Genomic DNA, 25914 nt, shown 5'->3' on the forward strand with positions numbered 1-25914 from the left:
AATGAGTCTGTGATTTATGCTTTGTGGTACCCTCTCTGATAAAAAAGAAAAAGGAAAACAGTGTTTGGATTTCGGTAGATAACTATGACCCTCAGCTGTTTTCTACTCATGTACAGTATAGTGCACACGCTGATTAGGGGGCAGATGTGATTTCTAAAGCATCTTTTTGGTATCCTAAGTGATATAAAACACTATATACTGATAGATACAGAAATATAAAAATAAAAAAGAATTGAAGGAATAGTTCGAGATTTTGGGAAATGCACTTATTAACTTTTTTGCAGAGAGTTAAATAAGAAGGTTGATACCACTTTAATGTCTGTACAGTAAATATGAAGCTAGAGCCAGCAGGCAGTTAGCTTAGCACAAAGGCTGGAAGCAAGGGGAAACAGCTAGTCTGGCTCTGTCCAAAGGTCAAATAAACTGAATTGTAAAAACACAATTTGTGATTTTACGGGGGGTTTGAACTATTTCTTGGACAGGTGTCAGGAGTCATGTCATCACTGTGAGGTTCCTAGGCAACCAGCAGTGACTCCAGGTTTTAGAGATGCAACTATGATACTGTTGTAACGTTTGGACGGAGCTAGTCTTTGTGCTAAGCTAAGCTGTAGCTCCATATTTTACAGACAGACGCAAGAGGGGTATCAATCATCTCATCTAACTCTCAGCAAAAAAGAATAAGTGTATTTCCCAAAACAAAACTACTCCTTAGAGACAAAAGACATTTAACGATGTAAAATGGAAGAGCTGTTGCCCTCTAAGGCTGCCAGCTGTTCCCTCCTCTGGATTGATGGCTCAGTGAATCAGGTGAAGCCTGTACACTTGAGTGAATGACAGGTGCTTGGTGGACTGTGTTCAGGATGTCTGTCACACATAGTGTTCACGGTGGTTGATGTACACCCGGTCTGTCCCACTCTGATGACACACCCACTGCAGGCGGGAGAGTTGCTGGGCGGGGCTTTGCGTTGCCCGTGGTCCTGGCCTTGTTGTTAGTGGGTGCTGTCTGTCAGTCAGCTCGTGACTGCGGTCTGCCCTGCGAGTCTGCTGGTTACAAATCATCAAAGATAGTGTGACTGCTCTTTCATGACACACAGTAGTTTTATCTTCTCATGATTTCTCATGTCAGAGAGTCAGAGAGCCACGCTAAGTGTAAGGAGAAACTGGAAAAGTTTTCTTTCTGGGTGTGACTCAAAAAAGTACAGGCTTATGAAAGCTTGAGTTGAGCTGAGCACTCAAATTAAAAATTAAACTATTACTGCTACATATTAAATGAGTACAGCCATTAGGCCTACTGCTTATTCAACACAGAAAATGATGCTGGCCAGTATCTAGGTTGTTATTACTTCCTGTTGTGACTCAGCGCTCATCATCAGCTCACCAAGTGTTAATCTTTGTGGTGAAGTGATAAATACGTGATGATTCAGATGAAATGTACTGACATGATATTAAAGTGGTTATAAAAAGGGATTGGGGTTTACCTGACAGAGCCAGGCCACTTGTGACGCATGGACACCCAGGGGAACAGCCGGTGCTCTCTCAGAGTAGGGAGGAGGCGGCTTGTGTGTCGGAGGAAGGTCAATCCTTCAGAGAAAGAGAAAAAGAAATGACAAAAGAGAGATTTTATTTTTCCAGAACTGACAGACACCTGAAAGAGTAAACTGTGTCATTAAAAAGAAGCAGCATACAACCACCAGTTTAGTGATTTTTGTCTCAGAAAATAACCCTGAATTACAAATTCATAACAGAAAGCTGGGCGGAGTGTGGAGTTTTCTCATTGATTGAAATCCCCCTCCACAACTAAATTGAAACCTAGAAACTGACCTTGGCCATTCATAAAATGATGTCATGACAGACAATTGATTGAGGCTGCTCTTCTCTTTCATACTTGGGGTGGGAAACAGTAAGCGATTCCGGTTCAGTGACATGCTGTCCTGCACTCACATCCATGTGTGATCAAAGGAGAGGAACTGGGACTGGGACTTCCAGCCACGGTCACACTTAAGATGCTAAGTTTGTCGTGGCATTGACCGCAGACCAACACGCGGCTAGATACACCGTCCTGTCAGTGTGCTGATGCATGGCCCACACCCATGCACAAAGTACTCCCCCCTTAGATCATGCTGTTTTCTGCCAGTCAGCAGTGTCTGAAGGTGGCCTATTATCACTGTCACATAATCAGTCAGGTTGAAACTCAGTCAGAGGTGTACACTGTCACTGAAATTAGAATGAAATTTTTTTTTATATGTTTGTTTGTTGTTTATATGTTTGGAATAAAAAACAAATGCCATTGCTTATAGGTTGACTGTGTACTTTAAGGACAATGAGAGAAAATATGAGATTTCAGAAAGAGAATATCATAGCCAAGAAAAAGTAATCCATAATCCTTTAACTGGAACAATAATAATCCATGTATAAACATTTTTGGATTATCAACTCTACGCTTTGTACTTCCCAATTACAAGCTGCAAGTTGTAGATCCAATTAGTCTGTTTGTTTTTCATACATCATTGACTTATTTGCAATTGACATGAAATTTGTATTATGGAAGGATTTGGAACCCTGAGTTAAATGCTACAGGAATGACATTTATTCAGCAGCGACAGTAGCTTTCTTCCTTGGGACATGCTTGATGCGTGTAACTGTTTTTCCCTGGAGTGAGCATGCTCAATGACACACTAACAGGGATGGATGAGGGGGATCAACTTGCAACCTTGCAGATATGGTCCACAGGTTCATAATAATGATTTGCATGTAGCTCGGGGTAGTTGGTTGGTCAGCAGTATTTTAAACTACACCTTTGTTTTGCTATAAATGCTAGATAGAAGCAGTTAATCACAGTTATACAGATAGACAACAGAGATAGGCAAAACACATACACGCCAAACACACGCAGGCACGCACCCACCCACCCACCCACCCACCCACACACACACACACACACACACACACACACACACACACACACACACATAAAGCATTTATTGTCAGTCAAAGGACTCTGGCGGCGTGTGACCCAGCTCCTTCTGTAAATAATTCAACCTCAAAGTTATTCTTCTTAGCTCTTACATTAACATGAGTGCTGGTGCACTATAGGAACAGACTGAACAAAACAGGACAAGGGCTTTCTGCCAAGACAGCAATTATCTGCCACCCCTCAACCTTGTCCTGCAGCCTCCCTGCTCCAGGGTGCGCACCGCTGCAGCGCTCTCCACAGGAATAAGGAGCACTTCCCTGAACTCTCTGATGGGCTTCAGTCAACCTCAGTAAGGTATTATGTCATTAATTAACCAGACGAGCATGTTTCTGCAGCATGAATTATTTGACGGACGTACACTTTGTCAGCAAAAACTGGTGGCGGGGCCTTGCGAGCGGTGATGATCACGATGAGGAAGACAGCGATGAGGAAGAGAGCGAGGACTGCGCCCATCACAGCTCCGGCCACAACGATGGAGTTTGACCTCTTCACTTGAGACTGGTCTGAGACAGAGTAGAGAGAGCACAAACACAATAAAATCTACATGAGGAAGTTCAACAGACAGTCAAAGACTGCTGCAAATGAGAAGGTTTTGTGTAAACAGTCATAGAATATTTGTTTTCTGACACTGTCAGAAGTACTTTAAGCAGGCCCGGCCAGTATAATCCATTTGCAGAACCATAGTGCAACCAGTTTCAGACCCCCACCTAGAGGCATGGAGAGTAACCAACATCAGTTTTGACTTGCAGATGACACTCTATCAATGTCACCATCTGCAGTCAAGCAAAGTAAAAGCTTCTGCAAGTTTGACACTTACCCTACACAGCAGGCAAGTTACAGTTGATGTTGTTAATTTTGTAGCTTTGTTTTGAGTGTGTGCATTTTTAAATGTTAAACCTGCAACATATAAGAGTTTTCTTAACTAGAGCGCAGTTTGTTCTGAGGAGTACAACTGAGTGTCACTATGTGTCTTCTGTCCTCAAGGACTGTCCTCCTTGTTGCTCTGGAGAGGAAAGGAGGGGGATGCACGTATGCAGATGCCAAAAGAAAAGGAACACATTGAATTATAAACTTGGTTGTTATTGGAATTATTTAGGTTTCTGTTAGTTGGAATAGCAACAGACAAGTCGACATGTTGTCAACTTGTCTAATAATTATTTTGCAACCTTGCATGAACCTGAGCGTTCGCTATGCCTGGATATATTGGGGTTGATCAGTCAGCTTTCTAATTCACTTTACATGTTCACCTCCATCCTCCATGGTCTGTCCTGTCTTTTGTGTGTGTCGAGTTCTAGTTGCTGTTGTAATGTCTGCCGAATAAGCTTTGTTTGACCATATGCTTGCATGCGCTCCATGCTGTCCACTGAGAGGATTAGGATTAATTGTGATTACGATGCATTAAACCCACGGAGCAGCAAGTTTTGGCCAATCAGCGGTAATGTGTAAAATTGTGATTGTGGGACACTGAAGGAAATGAAGGACAAAAGGTGACAGGGGTGGAAAAAAAGCATAGTGTGTAATGGTCAATTCCAGTTGATTTAGCTGTTGAGGTGGAAAAAGAAATCAATAACGTGCTGAGATGAGAATCCTAAATAACAGATCAATTATGATGCAGATTGAACAAGCTGGGACTTCTGAGCTCATCCCTGAAAGCCACTTCTTCCTCCTTGTATCCCCCTCCCCCTCTCCCCTCTTCTCCCTTCATGCTGTCCTCTAACAGTTAATAACCGTTCGATTACCTGTGATGGTTGCTGAACTATGACAAGAGCCTCTTGAGTTGATCTAAAAGCCTTTAAAAATGCAGTTCATCAAGCTGCCTGCTTTAATGCCTGGTGACAGACATTTTCGCAGACATTCATGTGACGAGGAATAAAAAAAAAAGTACTTTAAACCCACAATGCATAGAGCAGCTCGGGAGCTCAAAAGGTTTATTCATACAGGAATTCATGTGGAAGAATTATAGGCTTGACTATATTCATGTAGGTTCTGTTTCTGTTTAAAAGGTTTTTCTCCCATTTAAACATTTCATTGGTTCAAATATCATCCATTCTGGAGAGGCTGGGATAAGTGGTGGATCAACTGTCCCCACACTGGGATCTGGCTCCAGTGTAAGGCTCTTTCTGTCTCTCCAACTTCAACACTTTATCACAAAGACACACAGACGCACACACTGTGAAGCTAGGAAAAGTGCATGCTGGTACTCGGCGAGGTCAGCGTAGCAGACGGGATCATCATAAATTAAACACAGCACACCTCGGTGGCATGAAGAGAAGTTAAGGGAGCGAGTGATGGCAAGACAAACCCCCCATCCTTAAACCTTTACAGCAGGGTCAAGGGTCATGTTGCCCAGACAACAGACCCTGCAGGGAGCAGATGCTGGTGTAATAGCGGAAAAGGAAGGTTAAAGCAGTAGGTGGTGTGTCATTTTCCTCTCTGATATCTATCTCAATATTTTCAGCTCAATGCTGGTGACAATTTGATCCCACCTCTGCCAGAGAGTTAATATCAAAGTCTCTCTTACACAAGCGTCAGTGCTGCATCCCTCTACGCTGCCTTAGACGTTTGCTCACTCCTTTGTGTGTTGTGAAAAGTATCCTTGGAAACTGTTGTCTTGCAGGCAAAAAGCAAACCCACTGATCTTCTACACGAGTGTCTCAAACTAATTCAACCACTGCTGGCTGACATCATTACTACTACCGAGCTGCTCCTCTTTTGTAAGCTCCACCATGGATTTTTACACTGAGGATGCCCTGTTTCAAGGTCAGAATGACAACAACTGCTGTGACCATGATAAGATCTACAGAAGGCAGAGGTCAGCTGAAAAAAAACAAAAACATTTTTAGGTAAAGTGTGGTCTTGAGGACCTGGAGTCCAACCTTAACAGTGTCAAGGTGACATCAGCGTGATATGTCCTTATAGACAGAGGAGCTCTCTGTGGTGCAGCGGGGCAAATAGGCCATTTTCAATTCCAGCAGCTAATTCTCTTTTTCTGGCTCTGCTTTTCACAGCAGCACAGTTAAACTCTCAGCTTCATGCAGCCTCCCCCCCCCCCACATCTATCTCCCTCTGCTTTCTGTGGCCAGGTAGAGCTTGTAGGAAGACAGCCTCCATCAGGAGCTCCGATGAGCTTGTTGCTATGGGGACAGTCAATGGGCTGGTGAGTGGGGACTTTGGGCCAGACGTAAACACTCAGCGTTTAATTTTACCAGCTGGCAGACAACGGGAGAAAGACACAGGGGGTGGGGGGGTGGGGGATTCACAAAGGAGGTAAGCTGTAGGGGAGAGTGAGGGCCTTTCTGCCCTGAAACAAAGCAAGCTAGGACTAGTGAAGAGGGCGCAGAGAGAGCAGAGGAGGTGCTGGGTCTCCCCTCACAGTGGAAATGCCAGTGGAGGGGAACGGCTCAATATTACAGCATTCTTAGCTACTAAAGAGTAATGAAGATGTGGTGAAGTGAGGAATTACATCATGTGCGGCATCCCACATGTGCGCACTGGGTTGGGGTGGCGGGAGGGGGGGGGGGTATGCAGCATTAGGGAGCTAGAGATGATGTCATTTATAGTAACACAAAGAGACAGAGTGAGCAGTGTGAGTAATGGCAAGCTCAAAAAATCTCCAGAGGAAATAACTCACAGGTGCTAAGGTGCTTTATTGAACTATGAAAGTATCTCAAAAAGATTGACAAAATAATGCTTCACTGTTGTCACTGACATAAATATTATTTTTTTTCCTTCCAGAAACTTACATTTTCTTCTGTATATATACACAAACAAAAAAACATGACCACAAGGTGCTTTTCATTGATAATGTGAGACTGAAGTTAATTCTTCACCTCTTTGAACAACAGTGATTCTACAGAAACCATAAACCCCTGACAGATACAGTACTTGTGAAGTAGAACTGCTCTAACTAATTCCACATCAAAATTCATTCAAGCTTTGTCTTTTGTTTGTGTGTGTTTTAATGCCTCTAGGTTTGCAAATATACTGCGTCATTAATGGTCATGATAACAGGGGCAGAAAAGTATGTATAATATGGCACTACAGAGTCCTCCTGACACACAGTATGCAGAAAACAAAAAAGGCAACAAATAAATCTCACAGAGCAACAAAACAGGTTTTTAGATCCATAAGTAAACAATAATGAAAAAACACTAACATTTTTTTCTATGTATCTAAGGCACTAGTTGTATTTCTCAACCCAAAGTGAAGGACATTTCTCAAGGTAAATATATTGATGACTGATCTTTATACAAAATGTCACAGTACAAAAGAACTTCATTAATCCAGGATGCAAACTGACGAGTCAAGCAAAATGTTTATATTGATTAGTGGAATTTCCGTCTTAGTGCATAGAAGCAAACACAAGAAGGGGTTAGGCTGCCGTGCTTCCTGTTATTCTTTGCATTTATGTGAAAGTGACCAGAAAGGCAGAAAGAATAGGCATCAGCAGAACGCCCAGCACCAAAACCGTACTTTTAATTCAGCAATCTAAATGAGGTTTTCTGGTTCACAAATTGCCACCTGTACAATTCAGTTTGGGCACTCCTATTAAAGGGTCAGTTCACCCAAATGACTAAGAAACACATGTTTTCACTGCATGAAGCGGTATGTAATAATGCAGATAGTTTAAGATTAACCCAGGTTTTTCAAATTTACACAGATTTCATTACATCCACTTCAAAACAATAAAAAGGTGGATGGAAATTTTGTTGACACATTGCATTAAAGACATTTTCCAGAAACACTTTGGGTTTCTTTGGGTGATGTTTTTCAAGAAATAGTGTGTTCTGTAGAATATCCAGAGTGTATTAGGCAACAGATACCAAAACTTTCTGTACACCACTAGTGGTAATTGAGGAATTATATTAATGTAATTGCGAGTGAACTAAAAACTTAAGGTACTTATTAGAATGATGTACTGCACATCGTTTGAAACAACAGTTGAAACAACACAAACTGCAGTATGGGGGTCATTTTCTCTGTTTGCAAGTTACAGTGGCACATTATTAAATCTCACTATGAGAATTGCAGCCTATTCACTGCACAAAATTCACACTGACAAAAAAGTAGTGAGGGTTCATAACAATATAACTAATTCCCATTTTGACAACTGTTACTGTAATATTAAAGTGGCCTAAAGCATCTTTTCACTTCTATTTCAGGCTACAAGACCCTGCATACAACAGTGATACATTTTATATAAGCTTATAATCAGTTGTTAGATAGTCAGCAATACTTATGTGTGACTGTCATCATATTTATACATACAAGTTCAACAAATATTTGGCATCTTGCAGCATATTGTATAGGTGGCCATACCACTAAAGTTGGCATGTAATCACAAACACTAGTGTACATGAAAGAAATTGTTAGATCTCCTCCATGCTGTTTGGTAAATAGGTGCGTGTGCCAAAAGATTGTATCTGTGTGTATTTGATCATGTACAAAAACTGAAATTTATCTTTAAATCTAAAGTAGCTTTATCCAACACCTAAACTATTGGGGCCACAGCCCAATGACACGGACATGTAAATTCCTCAGTTCAATCACAGTACTTGGTAAGTCCTGTAACGTTTTAGAGTCTTGATTAGCAATAAAATGTGGCTGGTTACATATGAATACAGATTCAATTGTAAACCTAGCCAGAAATTAATTTGAGAAAAAAGTGTTTTATAGATATTCAAAGGATAATTATGAATGAACGCTTTAATGATCAGTGCAACAAAATATTGTCTGTCACATCTGGCGAGTAAGCACTGTGCTGCGGCTTTGATAACCACAGGCGACAGTGACAGCACATCCATCACAGATGACCTGATTTGTCTACATAATGTATATTTTACTGTCATAATACTGGTAGTTATAATAAATGCTTAAAAAAAAAGACGACAACTGGTGAACATGATTAGTGTGCAGTTGCACACATGGATATGCAACAATAAGCCTTGATGCCTCAGATTGTGACACAGCCATGTCTTTTTCTAGGAGGAGTAAAATTAGTACATCGGGTGTACTGGCTGCACTTTTGAATGAGTTCTTTGTATAACAAAATACTGTGACTAGGAGGCCAGCGTATGGTGGCTGCCATACAGTAGCCTGCTTTCAACAATATCCCTGCTGATAGCACTCTTGAATTTCTAAGAGGCCTGGGTTAGTGCCAGAGTGCAAACTCTCAAACACATCCATTACCATCTGGTAGACAACGGTAGAATGTGTTTGTGGCTACATCAAGAGGACAACCAACTTGAAACTCTTCCCAAAAATCAATAAATCACACAAACGTTAACAGAAGTAATATTATTCCAGCTTATCTAACTTGCAGACTTTTGTAGCAAATTTGCATATCGAGGCTTGACTCTTTGATAAACCCAGTCTGTTGCTGTGCAAGTGATACATTGCTGGTGCCTCACTCATACAGACATCCCTTCTAGTCCTTCCTCCCTCCTGGGAACAAAAGATGAGCCAAGGTCATACAGCAGAAATGCTCTGAAGGTTCCCACTCTAAGCAATCAGTGTTAAAGGACATTATTCGGACGTCGGTGGTCAAGTTCTCAAGCGCAAAAGGCTCCCATCATTGTAAGTTACATAACAGGTATACATTTTTAGTAGAAAACAAATGATGTGGTCGTCCATTATAAAGTTTTGCAAAAGGCAGTGCAACACATTTTATGACTATGAATCAGTGTAGAGAGATCAGTCATGAAGTTATTCTGACTTCAAAGTGGGATAATTCCTTTTTTTTTAAATTAGCCTACATGCCTCTACTGTGTCCTACTGATATTTGGAAAAAGGACCTGTAACCCTCTGAATTTAATGGATTTACTTTCCGTCATGGGGTTTGTACCATTCTTGAATATCAGCCATCGTATTGAGAGGTCAGAGGTCTTTTAAACAAAACCAGTGTAGGCCATAACACATACAAATACAATGTCAGCAAGTGTCACATAGCCTGAGAGGGCTCATTTGGTAGAAACAAAAAAGCCTTCTTCTACGACAACCATATGTGACCTGTGAGCCTCTAGCGCTTCAACTCAACTGAAAGACATTAGTGATGCTAAATACATTGGCAGTCTGTGCAGTAAGGCAGAGACAGCACATACATCATGATCTTTAGTTAGTCTCTACACACACAAACTAGTGACATGCCGACTTCCGTAGGCATGTAGATGTTGACTGTCAAAGTAGCTGTGCAGTCCACAGTCTTTCTACATCGAGAACAGAAACATCATGTCTCAAGTGTCGACCAGGACGCTTGAACAAAACCAGGGAACTACAGAATTGAGATTAGTAGAAGTGTGCATGTGCGTACAAAAGAGAAATGATGCGTTTGTTCCTAATTTGATAAATGAAACCTTCTGATTTCTGTCGTATCTCTGCTCCGGGAGGACCAGGTAGCTTGTCAAACGTACCACTCCCTACGTGAGATGACAGACCCGTCTTTGTGAGAAACATAGTCACCCTCGGGCCCGCTATCGTAGCAGTCATCTGAGAGGTAGGGGGAGCCGTTTCCCTGTGGTTTAGGTGAATGAGGGTATCTAGCACATCTGGCCTGCTGTGGACTAGAATACTGTGCGTGTTCACAATGGTGATTCTGCTGATGGCTGTGGTGACTGCTCTCCCTCATTGCCCTAGTGTAGCCATTAGAGGGATACTCTCCGTTGTAGTTGCTAAGGTGACGACGGTCACGCTCAAGTTTGAGCTGGCGGTCGCCCCACTCCTCTCGGTCGTGGTCCTGATGGTGGGAGCTGCTGCCAGCTTTGGTAGGGTGGAGCTCATGCTGCGTGGAGGCTTTCTGGAGGTCATTGGGGCCCAGGTACTGCTTGGTGTAGTAGTTGCCATGGAAGGTTTGCTGTTTCCGTAGGTAACACACGCCAACCAGAGACAGCAGCAGTAGCAGGAATAAAGCCCCGCCCACAGCCCCACCCACTATGGAACCAAGATTACTCTCAGGTAGGGCTTCAAGTGTGGGGGAGCTGAGAAGAACATGTCCCTTATCATCGACTAAGGTGGAGGAGGCAGAGCCAGTTAGGACAGGAGCAGTTATGGTGGAAGGCATGGTGGGAGGATCTAATGGAGGGAAGGAGTGTGAGAGGGGAGTAGAGGGTGGAGGGGAGAGATGAGCAGAGAATGTCATTGCCAACTACATCAGCATTTTACTAAGTAGCGATAGGTTGACTAAAACATCAACTAAACTACCACACATACTAAACTATGGAGCACATACTTGCAGCAGCCTCAGGTTTGCATTGCCAATTCCTCAAAGCTTGAGGTTGCAGTTTTCATTTATTAAATAATGATTTGTAAGTAAAACATACACATCTATTTGGTATAATGGGCTGACATAATTGACATATTAGATAATGGGCAACTGAGAAAGTATGTCATTAGTAGGGTCTAAACAGTGCTTCCATTAAAATAAAGACCACAATTACAAAATACTGCACTACATCCCTGGCAAGGTTTTTTTTAAATTGTCACTACACCATAGTAGTATCCAATATTCTCTCAAGACCAAATCCCACTAGTCACAGTTCAGTACTTACAGATGAAATGGCTCAAATAAGTAATCACTTCCCATTTAAATCTTTACAAAATGTATATATATTCTCTGGTCAAAGCAGGCCACGTTGTCATCAGTTCAATGATTTAACAATTACCTATGTAATACAAATATTTTACAGACTGTTCTGCATTCGCATTTGTGTTTCTTGCTAACTAAATCTTATTTGAGTACAGTTTCAGGAATTTAGGCACCATTTTACAGTCAGTTTTCTTTACTTGGCATGGATATACTTGAAAGACAAATATATCTCTGGAAATGTTTAGGCTGAGGAAGGGCAAACAAAAGCTACTGAAGAAATCAAAGACTACTTAATGGAGTATATTGTACACAAGTAACAGAAACAAAGGAACTTGAATGAATTTCTGGGTAATTACAACAGGAGCCTAACATGGAGGGAACAACCAAAAAATGCTTTGATTTAAATTCTACAGTACTCCTTCAGTCTGTATGTTTGCTGTTGGCTTCTCTGCTATTATAATCACTTACAGTATTGTAGATGAAGGCTACAGTTTTTCCGACCTACAGAGGCTTCAAACAGCAGCTAGTTGCTAGTCGTGGCGTCAAGCCTGGTTACAGATGCACAATTCTTGTTCATTTCAAACTGGTATTTTAGGAGAGTATTCCCTTGGTGGTATGCCATATTTACGATTACTTGGCTCAGTAGGTGACTTTGCCTCACCCAGTATGTTAATTTAGTTTCAAGTGTATTATAGCAACGACCAGGGATGTTTTTAAACACCACCACCTGTAAGACTTAATGAGCGCAGCTTTGTAACAGGTGAGTAATTCATTTCATTTCATTGTTGTCAGAGGAGTTTTAGGCTGTTTACCTAACTCCCTTAAACTCCCTGATTTGTGCGACTGTCAGGAAATAAATTCCAATATAAATCAAATTAATAATTTTTGGGTGACTAAAACCCCCTTAAACAAGAGTTTCTCAACCTTGTGGCCAGGGTCCTGGGGTCAGAGTATGCAGATGGACTTCTAGGAGATAAGACTGACATATTGGGCCTATGTTCAAATAAAAAGGAAATTGGTTGAAAATATATATTTTTATATTTATTCTTATCTACACTCATGGGGTGACCAAGAGACTAGAAACCCCTCTCTCACAACAGTCGTGATTAATATTACCTTTGTGGAAGTCACTGCAGTTTAGTTGGCTTTTTGTTTAGGCTGGACACAACAAACAACTGCCTTAAAAATTACCAGTGGCTTAAATGAAAAGCTTAAAGATCTAAAAACCTATTATGCAAGTATAATGATGCACTGCCACTATTTCACCATGCCATCATTAGTACCCCAAACTTGAACTGGAATAGGGAGAGGCCCACAAAACAGAAAAGCCAAAAGCCATAATCAGACCGAGCTAGAGTAATGGAAAGAATCTGAGTCTAAAAGCTTTAATGGTGCTGCAAAAATTGCTCTGCCACTTTAAACTCTGTGCCAGGCCAGATGTGAGGAAAAGATTCACATCGGAGAGATGACATGAACCCGCAGGTTTGTAGGCTCTAAGTATATGAATCGTACAACTCCATGCAGAGGCAGTGAACTGACACATGTGAGCACACGAACAGCAACACATACAACAAAGAGTACACCAACATGTGTAAGCTTCTGCACACCCGTACAGGTTCTCTCAAAGGAAAATGAAATATGGATGATAAATAATAAATAGGAGTTGAAAAGAAGTAGTTAATGTTTTATGAATCTGGGACATCATCTCACAGTAAGGCTGCAGGCTTTTGCCTCTTACTGCATGACACATGCAGAAATAAAAGAAACACAGAAAGGAAGCGAGAGAGATGTAAAAGAAAATCACATCATAATCAGAACTTCATTCAGGAAGAGAGCTTCCACCGACAAAACAGATTTTGTGAAACCAGAGGAACATGCTTATCATACACAACAGTGAGACACTTAGATGCCAAGCCAAGAGGACAGAGCAGAAGCAGTACACTGCACTCTAAAGAGGTCTTAAATATTTGCAGCTGTTTGGCTCAGAAACTCCCCTTTTGAACATCTGGAGACCTAATGTTAATCAAGGCTAATTACCATGCAATTAAGACTTAATGTAAAGGTCAAATATTATCAGTGCCAACACACTTAACCATGGGTAAATGCTTGGACTGTCAGTACAGAATGGGTGAGAGTGATACAGTGTTACATTTCAGCTTGAAGGACAATGTCACAGGCAGTGATACCCTCTATGACGTCCGTGCACGCACAGGGCTTCCTAAGGGAGGAGAGGGCAATAGGAATCAGCTGTGTTCCGGTGTTTAAACTCAGCTCACCTTGTATGAGAATGCGCACATCCCGACTGCGGAGGTTGATGTCATTGGCAACCTCACACCTGTAAACTCCAGAGTCATTCCGCTGGAGGGGACGCAGGAAGAGCAAAGTGCTGTTCATTATTTCCACCCCTTCTGGCATTTCACTGTCCAATCTATGATGCACAAGAGACACAAACATTTAGACACACAAAGACACACCTACAACAACTATGCTGTTATGTAACCATGCACATGTGACATTTTATGTATAATATATGATACATGATGATTTGAAGGTTTTGGATGAGTAAAAGATATTTGAAAATATTTGAAAAGTGAAGCTAACATTACCCTTCAGTTGCTAATCTTCGATTTAGCCTACAGAAGTCTAAAAACGGCATTTTAGGTTTACTGAGCTGGCAACAAGCTACAACTCAGTGTTTTGGGTAGATCCTTTGCTAAAGATTGAAATAATTAGTCTTAATACTTAATCTAATATTTTTGGGAAAACGTTTTTGGCCTGTTGGGTCAACTCATAAGCGAAAAGAAAAATGTCATCCACACAGATACACCCACCTGATCCATCTGAAGTGATTAGCCGGTGGGTTTGCGTTGGCTTTGCACGTCATTTGCACATTTTCCCGACCTACATACCAGTCTCCATCATAGCCCACAACAGAGATATCAGGAGCAACTACAAAGAGAGAGAGAGAGGGAAAAAACTCAACCAATTTAGATATCACTAAAACCTGGCCAGAATCTTAACAAACAACCTTAGAAAACAGTGTACAACTGCACAGGCTGACCATTTTGGCTCTGTGTTTTACCATAACAAGGTACATGGTATACACCAAGGTCAATTTTCATACATTTAAAATATTTCTGCTGTGTTGTATTGATAGTTCTAGCATAGACTCTGTTTTTTACATTAGCAAACATATGCAAGGTGACCGTTTGCATGGTTTGTGTGGAGCATTATAAGGAGTCTGAGGTCAGTCATGGCCTCGAGACATGAGCCTGTGTCCTTCAAATATGCATTAAGGTGTTTCGTAATCTATGAAAACAAAGTACAGTGTACAGAGAGTCATGACTTGCCATTTTATAATGGTTTTTGCAATTTTAAACAAAATCTTCAACACCATTCCCCAACTGGGGGTCCAGTTTTCATGTTTTTTTCAGCATAATGTTTGCTATTCTTTGGTTTCTTTTCTGCTGTATCATACATTGAATAAAACATAAAAGCCTTTGTAGCCACTATCAGTTAAATGCATCAGTTGAACAAAAATTCAAGGGGGTAATTTCACCCCTTTCACCAGTCTATTTGCAGCTGCTCCGCAGACACCTATTAGTGCCCCACAAAGTCCAGACGTGCTCTAACATCTATGGCGGCTTACTGACAGAAGACATTTTCACTTTTGACAGTTTAGGGGCACACACAGACATGTGCTGAAATAGAAAAAGAAAGAAAGAGATACAGAAAATTCAAGGAAAACACCAAGGACAGCCTCTCTTAAACCATAATTAATACCTGTAAGGAACCTGCATGGATCGTCCTTGATTTTGATCTCTGTCAATTCAGCTGTTTTCAAAAGTGAATTGTTGTTGAAGTGCTTTAAATAAATCAAACTTCAACACTGACAAGGCCAAGCATCATCAACTAACTACTGTTGGAAATCAAATACTTTTAAGATTATCCGCCTGTACTCAATACAGTGTTTAACTGTGGAAAGTAAAAGGAACTCAATACTTGTCCCCCTTCAATTGACAGATGGGAGCCTTCACTTGGGCCTAAAAGATTCCCTCATTTTATAATGTAGACTCTACTGCATCCTTTAATCTACTCAGGTTAGGCCTGCAAGTTTATTCTGGCCTTAAAAAATACCCTAATAAGTCTTACAGCAGGACAGAATCAATAGAAATCAACATATTTACTATAAGGCCCTCTTTCAGCTCTTCATAGGTTAACCCAAATAGCCACTCATAAGACACCCACACTGCACATTGAGCTGGTAGGGGATCCTGAAGTCACTCTGCAGAGCCGGGTGGCGGACCACACAGGTGAGTGTGTGGCCCTGGACGTGACGTGTGGGCTGCCAGAGGTAGCTCACTTGTGTGCTGGTTGTGCCGTTGGCTTCGTCAAATAGCTGCACTTCTGACTGGCCAAAAAGGTTGGACTCCCAGGACACCTCAGCAGGAGGCCGGGCCCGCTCAGCAATACAGGTGGCCACCACAGTATCATTGCCACCGTCGATCAGGGCCATTGAACCTGCAGACACGTAGACTTTCGGCTCCACTGTGATTCAGAGATGGAGCAAAGGAAAGGAGAAAAAAAAAAAGAGTTATCACACACAGTTTTTTTTAAGACCCTTCTGAGGTTATTGTACTAAGTTAATCGCAGTGTTTGAAAGGTTTACATCACACACGCACGCAAGCGGCGTTAAGTTCTGGATGCTGAGATAGTGCCTCTGCAACATTTGCAGACCGCAAAGGAAAACGCCACATACAATATTTAATTAATTTAAGTGTTTACAGTACAGTAACGTGAGCCATTTAAATTAGCTGGATACATGGTTAAATGTAATTTGCTCTTACCAGTGTATCGCTGTATTGCTTCGTCTAAAGCAATCCTCTCACATCGGTCCCAAAATGTCCCAGTTAGTGAGTAAATGCCGTAAACATATTCTTTGTACATCTTTACAATCGTCTGCTTGGTTCTTAAAATTGAATCTTGTTGCACAATCCAAATTTTCAACATCTAGCTTCCTAGCTCGAAGTTTGTTGTCGTTTCCCGTAGCAAAGGGATTTTGAGAATGGCAAAACACAGACAGCGGAACATCCGGCGCGCCAGCCAAGCGCCATATGTCAGGCTTTATCCTGGAAATGTACTTCCATTGATCCTAAATATAAATCCATATACTGTTACTTTATAGCCTATTTCTCGCGTAAAATCTTTTCAGAAACATATTTTAGTGCACTAAACTACGGACGAGCTTGATGAGCTCGCATTCATCAACCACCAGCGGATGTGTTTGTTGGTCCGGTGCGGTGCGGCGCAATGCATTCTGGTAGATGTAGGTTTTAAAATATTAAGTTACTGTCAAAGCAGACTTAACCCCAGCAAATATCCATAGTTTATATAGATTTGATAAATACTCCAATCACGTAATCGATTAACTGACTAATTGTTTCAGCTGTACTTGACATTACCTACAAGACTTGTTACATAGAAGAACACACATGCGTGCAAATATACATACTTACCGAGTACATTGACAGTAGTGGAGGCTTGAGTGTTTCCTAGAGGAAATGTGGCAACTTTACAGGTATAGATCCCGACGTCAGCAAAGCCTACGTTTCCCAGGACAATGGTGGCATCATGCGAGGAAGGTGAGCGAAAATACAAGCGATGAATAAACTCTGGAGGGATAGAGATGCCATACCGTGGGTTGTAGACAGCCACTGTGACAGAGCCTGAAGGCAGACGGCGCTCCCAGGAACTCTGAGTAAGAGTAAGGTTTGTGCCCACCTCCACTCTGCACTCTAATGTCACATTCTTCCCCAGCACAGCATTCACCCTCTGAGGCACCAACACCTGACTGCCCCAAACACCTGCCAGAGACACAAACACAAGACTTTAACCACATACAATCATGTTCATTTGCAAACAGGTTTGGATAATATAACACCATTTATTTAAAAAAAACTGTTGGAGTTAAAAGCACTTACAACGCTTACTGTTGAATTATTAGCTATCTTGAGACCTTTAAAAAAATGAGAATCTAGATAATTGCTAGTCCTACTTTTATTCTTGCAAATGGAAAGGGTTTTGAAACAAAAACCAGTACTTTTTATAAATTACACAAGTGAATAAATCTCACCTTGTATGGACATATGAACTGAAATTTGAACTGAAACAATAAGTCGATCTATGAAAAAAATGAATCAAGCAATAAATTTGACGATCAATTAGGCTAATTATTGCAGTCGTTTAATCAAGCAAAAATGGCAACACTTATAGATTATAGAGTATTCAGTTCAAACTCTGGAATTAGTGCATTTTTAGCATTTGTTATTGAAGATGACTTAAATGGTAATTTCATTATCAAAATTGTTGCTGATCCACTAACCGATTATCGACTAATTGTTGCAGCTTCTTTAATCTTTAAATCTTTAAAATGTTTGGGTTTTGGTGTGGTCGGACTAAACACAGCTAAAGTCACAGTCTAAAGTCACTTTGAGCTCCTAGAACTTGTGTCAGAACTTTGACGTTTCATAGACTTAACGATCTATTGAATCCAAAAATAATCAAAAAATGAATCTATGAGGAAAAACATTGCTTGTAATGGACATGGCAGACAATTCCCTTTTCAGGTTGACAATAAATACATTGCTTTATCCTACTCAATAGCACAGATTTGCCAATAAAAAAAATGTCAGATGGGATTATGAGAGGGGGACGAGTCATCAATCTTATACTGAGTGCCAAATCAAGAACACCATGATAGCATCAGTGAGTGAAGAGTATTTTCAATGTTACATCTGACGTCAGTCATTAAAACAAAGTTCACCATCTGACATCTGTGGGTATCAGACTGGAATCAAAGCTTGATACGACCACAGCAGGCGTTGGGCTTTTCAACAAATAAGACACAGCTGACTGAGTGATCCATTGATGAATTTGTTTCATCTCTACATCTTTCCTTCTGCTGACCTGAATTCAGGAATTAAAAGCAGGCTGTCTATATGTCCTTTGTCCAAATATAACTACCCTATGCACTCAGTCACCGGTACTTGTCAGAAATGTGGCATGTCTCAAAAGCAGAGAGCTCAACGTCATGTTGAGGAAAGTCAAAGGGATATGAAGAGAAGAGAACAGACCGAGACCGGCAGAAAAAATGGGAAGAGATATGCATACACGACAAATGACATCATCGCTGAGAGAGGAAAAAGAGGGCTGTGAGTGAGGAGAGGCGAGAGCAAAGTCACGTATGAAACAAGTGAGAGGAAATGTATCACCAGGATTCCAGCAAACAAAAAACTGTGGAATCACATTACTGATTTAGAAAAGACAATACAGTATAGCACTGCTCGACTGCCAAAGCCCTCAACCAGATCACTAATTGCAACAAGCTGCCAGCAGGAAGACATCATCATAAATCAAAACCTTCTGCGCTGCTTGGCAACTGACTCCAAAAATTCTATTGTTGTTTTGCCAAAAACAGCCCTCTTTCTGGCCAATCTCCCTCTCAAAGGCCATATCCTCAAATATTAGTACTGGAGAAGAAAATGTCCCTACCCCTAAAGTATGACGTACAAATGACTAATTTCTGAGGACGCTGTACTTATTTGACAGTTTGTATTTTTCCCTTATGTTTAATTCTCAGGTTATAGGTTATTTAAAAAAAGGTAAGTTATTAGGATAATGACTAAAGGAAAATATGTAATGATTGACACAGCATTTTTTAAAACATTGTATATGTTGGCCCAGATGGGGCTGTAAATAAATATCTAAAATATAAGCCAAAAGTTAAATTGTGCATATCAAATTTTGATTGCATATTTTTTTGTTATTGAGCAGGTATAATGAGTCACCTTATCCCTCATGCAGAGGAAGGGCAGCAGATATTAGTGCAACAGTGGGGGGGATGTTTAGCTGTGGATTGTGGATGCACTATTTCTGATTTGATGTGCTATTTAGGGCTATGCATTGACACACACGTGATCGGGACAAACTCCACAGTCGTCATTCTGTGCAAAAATGCATTCCAAACTTTAGCTGAAACTGATATGAGAGTTTAGCAGTCTGAGTTAGCCAAATCAAGTGGGCATCATCCAAAGTTGCAGGCCTTTTAGTACAGAATTCCCTCTGTGTTTCACAGTGCCACTGGCCAATTTCACAGTGTCACAGAGGAAACACAAAGTAGGTATTCTGTACTTAAAAGACTGCAACTTTGGATGATACCCACTTGATTTGGCTCAGACTGTGTCAACTTGAGTGTATTTTTGCACAAAACAAGAACTGTGGATTTTGTCTCCCATCACGCCTATTGAAATCATGGTAGGAAGGGATCTTTTAATTGCCCAAGATTACAGCAAGGAAAAACTGTTTAAATGTGTACGAACACCTGATTATTGTTTTAAGACAGACCTGAACAAATGTGAAGCTATCCTTTAATCCAAAATTCGAGTCAAGCTTGCTAAGCAGTGATACCCTGTCATTTCCACTGGTGAATCCAATACAGTTCAAAAATAGCGATTTCAGGGGCCGTTTCATTTTAAACCAAAATGATCTTACTTTTTAACAAAAAGGTCAACCTCTGCAGGGATCCTTTCCATAATGTTGTCAGACAATTATAATTATAATCTAAGCATGTCAGCAAAACAAGCACTTTTAGTGGACGTAAATTAAAGGTGCGCAATTGCATTAATGTTTCATTGCAGCTTGTTTCGTCGCTGCCGACTGCAGCGGTCTTGTTTAGTACTGGAACAATTTCATAAACTGTTGCTCCGATCAGTCTCCTAGACACTAAAACATAGGAAAATAGGGTTGAAAAAATACAGAAGTTACCCTTTTAAATCATTAAATATGAATCAGATATTTAAGTAAGAAATCAGGGTTAAAAAAAACAACTATTGGGCTTAAAAAAAACTTTGTTATTCTGTTGGCAAATGTTTTTCAAACTGTTGCATCATATTTCTTCAAAGTATTACACATAAATTAGTCATTGTCTGCACTACAAAATAGCAAAGTTTTCACCTAAATATTACTGGGAGTTCATCATTGCTTGCAGAGCTGTGTTGGCTGCCATCTGAAGCAAGTCTCTGTCAAACCAAACTAAAACAAGGCTACACCTTGAGCCACCAGTTAAACAGCCATGCTAAAAGATATGGAGGCTTTCCTTCCTTAAAGTGGCTACGAGGAACTTTACTACTACTACTGTACAATTTACTGTAAGTGAGCCACTCCATCAAGTTGTAAACCGATTTTCTGGCTTATGCATTTGTCATGATAAGGCTGGATGGCAAAAATAAAAAAAAACTGCATTTTCCCTGCACTGCATATGAAATGGGAGAGGTATAGGGACTCTATTAAATTTTTATTGGTGACATGACGACAACCTTACATAAGCGTGCCCTCGTTTTCTCCAACTCAGAATAAAAAAGTGATGAGAATAAGGGCAAAGTCTATTTGATGTTATATGCAGCCTATCTTGACATAGCAATACGAATGTTTTCACTCTTCTTCTTTCAGAGACAAAGAAAGAAACGTCTTTAAGTCCTTACAATCCTTAAAGACAGCAGCTACTTTACACACACACACACACACACACACACACACACACACACACACACACACACGATATCCTGGCATCAAGGACACATTGCTCCCTGGGGACATTCTGCTGCTCGTTCTCACTTTAGTCAATATTACCTTCACATGCACCACTTATGTGGCAGCAACTGTATTAATATGTGTGTCTTGCCAGAGGGCAGCATGTCTTGTTAAAAGTGAAAAGCAGAACATAAATGGTGATGGTGTTAGGGTGGCAGTGGCAGAGCCAGCTTTACAGAGCAGGACAGAAAAGGGATGTATGAGCATTTGATAGTCTGACTTATCAGACCTTCAAATCAACTTTTTAGCTCGATCGAGCTACACACAAGGCGCATATATGAACAAGGGATATGCAATCTGCATTTCTAGTCGACTGCAGAAGGCAGTAATGCCAACGAGTAGGCACACTAATCATTTCTACTACATGAAGTGTTTTATGGTAGTGTTTTTAAAATGTTAGTTAGGCCTTGAATCTGCATTATTTTTGATATTACCATCAAATTTAATGATTGTAAACAAATCACACATATTGATAATATTATGAAGAATTAGTACCAGCTTTTCAGCCTGTGCTAGCTAACAGTTTGTCTATTGTTTCAAGGCAAGCACATTTATAAATGTTTTAATCTGAGCTGTTCTCATCAACCCCTGTGAAACATCCAAATGCTAGATGCTGGCGTTGCTCCAAAGGATGTTAATGACGACTAATCACTGTTAATAATTTAACCGATTCGAAATATATATATATATTAACCAATAATGCAGAAAACGAGGAACTCCGAAAAGGTGTATTTGATTTGCTGTAGCATGTGGTTGGGCCACTGGGTAAAGCCTCTTCCTTAAAGATCCAATGTGTAGGAATTTCTCCCATCTAGCGTTGAGATCATATATCACAATCAACTCTCTCGCACCACGCAGTTCAAAGTACGTATTACAGCTACGGTAGCCTTCATGCTTCAAAAAGCCGGTCTCTTGCTCTTTTCAATATGTTTTTTTCTTTTTCTGGGCGAAGAAGAAGACTCCTGTTCCTGAAATTTGGATTTTGAATATGTGTGGTCCTCCATGTTTCCTTCTTCAAACTTGCCGCTTGAGAACAAAAAGTACTCCAACAGTTGAATACAGGCATTTACATACAGTTTTGGGCCAGGAAGCTACGATACCCATTAGCAGCATTAGCAGCACCTGTGAGTTTATCATGTGACAGCGAAAACGCGAAAGGCGGAGCAGTATGTCCTGTATGTTCCTTACCGGCTAACGTATTTCAAGATGGCGTATGAATATGGAGCGTCTACCCCAGTTCATGCGAATGCAAATGTCAAATTTCAAGCCAAAAGGAATACTTGGAATTGATGGTGGTGGTAAATATTCATGAAAAAGGACAAGTTTGTGAACAGACAACACAGATTTTGATAATGAACAACTGAACACGTTACACACTGGACCTTTAAATGAGACTGAGTTACATGTGTGTTTGGTGACCCCCCTGAAGGGGCACGCAAACTGTAAACTGTTGCTCTGCTCACTAAGGCAGTCCTGTTGATGAACTCTGAAGCAGAAAGTTGTAAAAATTGTTGTTGCTTGGTGGCTGTGCGGTTTAGCTATCTATGGCTCATGCTCACGCTAAACTGGCATCTTGAAAAGAAGCAGCTGCTCGGTAAACGCAGGTTGAGAGCCAAGTTTCAGACAGCAGGACTCCAATTACACATGCTTCCAACTAAATCAACAACGATACATCACTCCATCCTGTACATCAGGTCTGCAGACAGGAGCTCCGCAATTTTAAATGAAGTCATTATTTTGTGTTCTTTAGTTTATCATTCAAGTAGTCTATATCCACGACGTTCCACTTTTTTTTGGGGATTGCTACCGTGCCACCGGAAATTCCGCCGGATGTCACTCTTTTCGGCCAGATGTCTGTTACCTTCCGCTTTCTTTGTGTTGTCATTTTAAACTCCGGCCAACTTTTGAGGACTATGGTTAACTGCTCCTCAGATCTCTGCAGGGTAAATCCAGACAGCTAGCTAGACTATCTGTCCAATCTGAGTTCTCTGTTGCACGGCACCCCAAGACGATTGTGATTGGTTTAAAGAAATGCCAATAAACCAGAGCAGTTTTTCTTCCATCCTGAAATGCTGTGTGGACTATCCAGACCCTAAGTAACTTGGCGTTTACTTGTTTTTTTAAACTCCTAATGGAACGATAGCCTACTCTGATTTTGCGTCGAACATAGGTCAGTGGTTAAACTGTTTTTTTTTTTTTTTTTTTTTTTTTTAAAATGGAAAAACATCCATTGAATTTCATACATTATTAATGATTAATCAATAATTCCTTGTTAAGGCAGCCGACTATCGATAAAAGAAATTTGCATCCCTAGTTGTCCAAGTGCGCTGGATGTGTAAGCAGGAAATTGTTTGCTAAAATAACAACTTTGGAAGCTGAAGATATGTGTGCATCTGTCAGCTAAGCTTATTTTGATTTGAAAAGCTTGTTTGTTCCTCTTTAAGGTTAAGACATGTATTAGCCGTGAGGGTGTGTGTATCTATTCTGCATTTTAAAAACAAGCACAAGGTCAAACTCCTCATTGAAATGTGCAGCAGACTTAAACAGAAGGCAGACAAATGGGCACCTGTCTCTGCTCCTTAACTTGAACTCTCTGAAGGAAGTAAACGTCTGTAGGAATGGACTTTGGGATCCTGGTAACATGACAGAACATGCAGTACATTACTAATGTAACAGTGGGTGTCTGGGTCACTCTGCTCGTGTCTCACATCAAGTCTTTAACAAAAGAGTACGGATCCGTCCATGGGTTCAGTCCTAGTATAGTAGCCCAGAGCTTCTCTTCTCAGCCCACTGTCAAGTGGCAAGAGAAGCCCACTACAACATAAAGCAATTGTATAGTGCTGGGTACACAAGCATCCTGGCAATACAACCGCTTATTTTTCATTGGGCAATGGAAAGCAAAGTTTTACATTTGGTGTGAATTTCATTTTCCCAAACAAGGTATTTTGTTCAGGGAGTCTTTAGCCTGGTTGTGTGCGTCACACTTAATAAAAGCTTTTCATTATACTTGTATATTCAAAATACTTACTTAACTATTAGGGTAATATTTGATCTTTGTGGTGGCACATTCAGTCATACATTTTCACTGGTTTCTTTTTAACGCATGTGTTAACTTGAAAGTAACATAGGGGAGAGTTTGGAGACAGAGTTAGAGCTCAATTGTAGTATCCTTGCTTTTAGAGTTGTAATACAGCAGTAGCACTAACGTTACAGCACTAGGCACAAAGTTGGCGTGTTTCATGGTGGAGTTAGTGAATTGCTCACCCCTTGATTAAACCATAATGAGTTTCTGGCTTCACTGTAGGCACATGGTGGCTGACCCTCATCCCGAGCTGAGAAGTACTGACATTTAGGATGGTTTCCTCTAATGCTTTAATAGCAAATGTTTCTGGAGCTAATATGGCTGCCACTGAATCTGCAATGACCCAAGTGTAGGTTGGGTATAGACAACTGAATATTACTGCCTGTCGCCTCCTCGGCGGTTTCTATGGACTGTTTCTATGGCAGCCTCGGGTCGCACCATCATCCGCGGCGGTGGCGATGGTTAGCTAGTCACTCCGAAGCGTTGAAGTGAACTTGTAACCAAGTTTCCTTTGGTCTTTAAATGACACCTGCTTAACTTGCTAAACTTGCAACTTCAAATGCCCCACACGTAAAGCACACGGTGGTAGCTAGTTTTGCCGACTCTTTCGCTGAGATTTCTGCAAGATTAGACAGTCGGCTCTTTCCCAAAACTTCTGTTTAATAGAACAAATACAACTAGCTACCATACAAAATTCCTGACTCACCTGTAATACTGCACAAAAGGTGAAATAAAGCGACCCTGCCCTGCTGTCCAAGGTAACTCCGGTGATAAGACGGTAACATTTTCAAAATCAGTGCAGTCTCCTGCTACAGGACCCAAGCGTAGGCTGCATGCCAATTTAACGGTATGTGCTGAACAGTGGAACCTCCTCAGCAACAACTCCGAACTGCATGTGGACTGTACCATCTACACAGCACGGAGCGGGGAGACCGGGAGCTCACCTGACAATGGAAGTTAACGGTCATTTTGTCGAGATCTTACAGCAACATCCCCCTGGAGGAATGATCCATTAGTATACACATTACGTCATCTCTGTTGATAACTCGACATACAATTGATTGATCAAATCACTTTATTCACGGCTGTCTTTGAAGGTTCCTCAGGGCAAATACATCGAAGCCTACATGGTTTTACCGCTGCCATTAAGGATACATATTCGACCTGTTTTGTCTCTCAGTCAGCAGGAGGTTTTGAAATCATGTAGGCCTACCGGTTTCCAATTAAATTAGGTGCAAAGTTAGGCCAATTAATTAAGAAGAATTGTTTCCTTTGTTGGTGCAAATTAGGCCACCATGTGAACTTAAACATTAAAATCCATACTTTTCCCCTACAACTCTTGAACTTTGAAGAGTAGAAACACATTTTCTTTATTGACTGCTTGGCCCAAATAAAGGTGGTCCATCCACATACTGTCATATACAGTAGGCCACGCCCGTTTTCGCCTACACATTTAGAATTTTTGGCAAAAAAAATTCTTTCACCACTTCTACAACTTTAATCCAATGTTCTCAAAATGTGGTACTTAACATATTTGACAGACCCTGTAAAAAAGTTACAAAGTTATTTTTGGGTGTTCCATACCAATTTACTTTAAGACAATGGTTTTGCTATCATTTGATTGATTTT

General features: G+C 40.8%; 1 protein-coding gene across 2 annotated transcripts; it reads right to left on the reverse strand.

Annotated features, from left to right (window-relative positions):
- Nucleotides 1-533: 533 nt before the first annotated feature.
- On the reverse strand, nucleotides 534-25206 carry nectin3b (nectin cell adhesion molecule 3b). Of its 2 annotated transcripts, XM_031320102.2 has the most exons (8): nucleotides 24992-25206; nucleotides 17072-17419; nucleotides 15804-16103; nucleotides 14387-14504; nucleotides 13832-13983; nucleotides 3333-3477; nucleotides 1479-1581; nucleotides 534-1041 (listed from the first exon to the last, which is right to left on the reverse strand). In XM_031320102.2, exons 1-8 carry the CDS (start codon nucleotides 25068-25070, stop codon nucleotides 868-870), a joined length of 1419 nt encoding a protein of 472 aa, XP_031175962.1. In that variant the 5' UTR covers nucleotides 25071-25206; the 3' UTR covers nucleotides 534-867. The 2 variants fall into 2 exon arrangements, with proteins under 2 accessions (XP_031175962.1, XP_031175961.1); XM_031320101.2 differs by lacking the exons at nucleotides 534-1041; nucleotides 1479-1581; nucleotides 3333-3477 and adding an exon at nucleotides 6598-11041 and having other exon boundaries at nucleotides 24992-25205.
- Between the last annotated feature and the right edge of the window lie 708 nt (nucleotides 25207-25914).

This window comes from Sander lucioperca, chromosome 13 (genome assembly GCF_008315115.2).
Source record: "Sander lucioperca isolate FBNREF2018 chromosome 13, SLUC_FBN_1.2, whole genome shotgun sequence".
Lineage (NCBI taxonomy): Eukaryota > Metazoa > Chordata > Actinopteri > Perciformes > Percidae > Sander > Sander lucioperca.

What these genes read in the sequence shown, in the direction of transcription:
- nectin3b (XM_031320101.2), bottom strand. Translation starts at nt 25,070, where the DNA reads ATGTTACCGTCTTATCACCGGAGTTACCTTGGACAGCAGGGCAGGGTC. An exon ending in AATCACTTCAGATGGATCAG is followed by an intron (nt 13,984 to 14,386) that starts GTGGGTGTATCT and finishes TGTGCATCATAG; the next exon opens with ATTGGACAGTGAAATGCCAG. An exon ending in TGTGCGCATTCTCATACAAG is followed by an intron (nt 11,042 to 13,831) that starts GTGAGCTGAGTT and finishes TCCCTCCATTAG; the next exon opens with ATCCTCCCACCATGCCTTCC.